Source organism: Condylura cristata, unplaced genomic scaffold, assembly GCF_000260355.1.
Source record: "Condylura cristata isolate star-nosed mole 26May11 unplaced genomic scaffold, ConCri1.0 scaffold00003, whole genome shotgun sequence".
Classification (NCBI taxonomy): Eukaryota; Metazoa; Chordata; class Mammalia; order Eulipotyphla; family Talpidae; genus Condylura; species Condylura cristata.
In genome coordinates, this window is record NW_004567104.1 from 30,258,414 (window position 1) to 30,261,723 (window position 3,310).

Genomic DNA, 3,310 nt, shown 5'->3' on the forward strand with positions numbered 1-3,310 from the left:
AGGCGGCAGGCGGGAATCGAACTCATGCGGAAGTGGCTTCAGATTCTCAGTGCTGTGCTTTAACCCGCTGCGCCACCAGGGAGGGCCTTTTTTTATATTTTTGAAGCTGAATGAGCTCATTATTCTACTATTCAGTTTCCTTTGTGTTAACTTGGAATTTTTCCCATTAAAAGGTTATAAGGGGTCCTTCCTGGTGATGCAACAGGTTAAAGCATAGCACTGCAATCTAGCTGTAGCTGCTTCAGTGCTAGTTCAATTCCCAACCCTGGAGGTGGTCCACACAGTGCCATAGACCTTTCCTGACCTGCCTGTGGCTCCCCTCAGCAGTATAATTGGTCCATCTCTCTGTTCTGCTCCCCACTCCATCTCTGGTCAATCCTCTCACAACCCCCTCACCTCTGGCCTGTACCACAGTTCTGTATGCATCAATAAATAAATCTTTTTAAAAAAAGAATAAAATTAAATTTTAGAGAAGTTTAAAGAATGTCTATTTAGTTCTAAATAGTTAAGTCACTAAGCACCATGAAATTATTTGCTAGTAAAATTGTACCCTGTTTATTTCTTTCCACTGTTAATTTTTAAAGTAACAAACTTCTCAGTAACAACTGAAATCTGTTTTTGGCAGCCATGAAGAATTGTACTCAGGTCGCCCATATGGAGCCCTTGATTCAGGTTTTAATAGTGTGGACAGTGGTGATAAGAGATGGTCAGGGAATGAAGTAAGTGATTCTTCTATTTTGTGTAACTCCTGATTAAGATATGTAATTAAAATGGAAAATGTCTTAATGGGATTCAAAAACCAAGGTGGGGAAAAAGTTTCCCATAGTCCTGCCATCCCCAAATGGTACTGTTTCTTTACTGTCTTTTTACCATGGATGTTTACATGTTTATTATCTCATTGTATTATAGAAATAGCTTTATATCCAAGAATATCAAATGGAAACTGAGTTACTTTCAGCTAAAACTTGAAATTTGAGGGACTGGGTAATCTTGAGCAGAGGTAGAAGGATGAGAAAATGGGCTAATGGGTAACATATGAGTTCCTTCGTGAAGAATATCTGTAGGCTCAAGGTAAATGTGTTAATGTCTTAGGTAGTTGTATATCTTTCTATTTTGCTCACTAGTATTATATTTGCTCCTTTTTAAAATTTCTATGGTATAATTGTAAATTGGGTTAAGTCATTAGATAAGCTTTTTGAAAGACGGGTAACTTATGATTTATAACAATATTACATTGGGAATACAAAGCAAATTAATTTTAGATCACAGTCTTTCTAATTGGAAATTGCTTGTGTATAAAAGTATGTGTAGGTGTGCATATATAGGTGGCTGGATCCATATATATATATATACTTAATAAATGTGTGCATTTATAATATCATGTATGCTTTTCTGGTTTTTATATCATGATAAAATATACATAACAAATTACCATTTTAACCCTATACTTTTAAGTGTATGTTTTAGTGGCATTAAGATCACAATGTTGGAAAAGTGCCACACTATGCAGCTCTAGAACTTTTTTTTTTTTTGCTATTTCTTATTAAGTATAAATGAGTTTGTTATACCCATGATTTAAATGCCAAGGTGTCTAAAACTAAAAGTGATTTTTTTTTTTTTATGTGTGTGCCTCTTTTATTTAAGCCTACAGATGAATTTTCAGATCTGCCTCTTCGAGTAGCAGAAATTACTAAAGAACAAAGACTACGAAGAGAAAGCCAGTTTCAGGAACATCGCAGCAGTTTAGTAATGACAAATGGTGCAGGTAAACATAATTCTTGGTGGTATTTAAAATTTTTATAGTCATTCTAACATTTTCACATACATTCCTTGTGTTTATCCTTCTGCAGCTGCTTCTTCAAGTCTTCTTTTAATGACTTCCTCCTCACATGATTGGATGAAATCATTAGGAAAAAATTCTTTTCCTTTGAAATTAAATTCCATTTCCTCTATTTTCAGGAGTAAAACAGTGTTTCTCATTTTTATTTTGGGAAGAAACTGTTTTAAGACAGCTTATCTGAAATAAACATATATCAATCTTGATTTAACCATTAGCTTTTGAAGTACCATTCTTGTCATTATTTGATCTCTTCAGGAATTCAGTATATTTCTTGAAGTTTCTTTTCTAGTTCATCTGGAATTATGGTTTTCATAGGCATCTAAAGTAATGTCTTCTTTTAAATTTTTTTTTTTTGATGTGCCAAGTAGATCATGTAAAATTACATATGTAGGCACAGTGGGTTGGAGCACAACACTGGCGGTGGCCACTTCAGTACGAGTTCAATCCCTGGCCCCAGAAGTGATCCACATGGCACAGCAGACCTCTCCTGACCTGCCCACTGCTCCCTTCAGCTATGTATTTCAGTCAGTCATCCTGTTCTGCTCCCCACTCTGTGTCTGGTGAATCCTCTCACTGCCCCTGCACTTCTGGCCTGTACTCCAGTTCTGTATGCATGAATAAATAAAAATCTTTTCTAAAAAAAAGTTACATATGGGCCCTCCCTGGTGGCGCAGCGGGTTAAAGCACAGCACTGAGAATCTGAAGCCGCTTCCGCATGAGTTCGATTCCCGCCTGCCGCCTGCCCCGGAGGAGACCACATGGCGAGCCAGACCTCTCCTGGCCCGCCCGCTGCTCCCCTCAGCAGTGTACTTCGTCGATCTGCCTGTTCTGCACCCCACTCTGTCTCTGGTGAATCCTCTCACCCTCCGCATCTCTGGCCTGTACCCCAGTTCTGTATGAATAAATAAATAAATCTTAAAAAAAAAAAAAAGTTACATATGTAATTCACTCTTTTTCTCATATAATGAGGCATTTATTTAGTCACACAAATTATAGACTATTGAAAAAATATGCAATTGTCTAACAGGTTGTTAATGTGGGCATAGACTTGTAGCCTTTCCATCTTTCTTAGCAATTAGTATAACTCTTTTACATTAATTACATCTAGGTCATCACTTGTAAATAATTGAATCAGAAAACTAAATTGAGAAATAGACTTCTCCAAATGTATTGTTCCCATATTTCAACTTTTAGACAGTATAAAAAATCATAAAAGTAATGGCTAAAATTTAGTAACTCTCAGAGAATATTGCATCTTATAAACAACAAGCAATTTTTTTCTACTGTACCATTTTATCTAGCATTTAAATTGTTGCTGTTTAAACTTTAAAAAAAAAGGGGGGGCCCTCCCGAGGGGCCCTCCCTGGTGGCGCATCGGGTTAAAGCACAGCACTGAGAAACTAAAGCCACTTCTGCATGAGTTCGATTCCCGCCTGCCCCGGAGGTGACCACATGGCGTGGCAGACCTCT

At 37.3% G+C, this 3,310-nt stretch overlaps 1 protein-coding gene across 3 annotated transcripts in view; it reads left to right on the forward strand.

Annotated features, from left to right (window-relative positions):
* LRCH3 (leucine-rich repeats and calponin homology (CH) domain containing 3) overlaps positions 1–3,310 on the forward strand; it is a 91,126-nt gene that overhangs the window by 46,771 nt on the left and 41,045 nt on the right. For all 3 annotated transcript variants that reach the window (XM_012733260.1, XM_012733257.1, XM_012733265.1), the window contains exons 7-8: positions 626–719; positions 1,645–1,765. In XM_012733260.1, the coding sequence (XP_012588714.1) occupies positions 626–719; positions 1,645–1,765 (215 nt within the window). The remainder of the gene's footprint in view (positions 1–625; positions 720–1,644; positions 1,766–3,310) is intronic.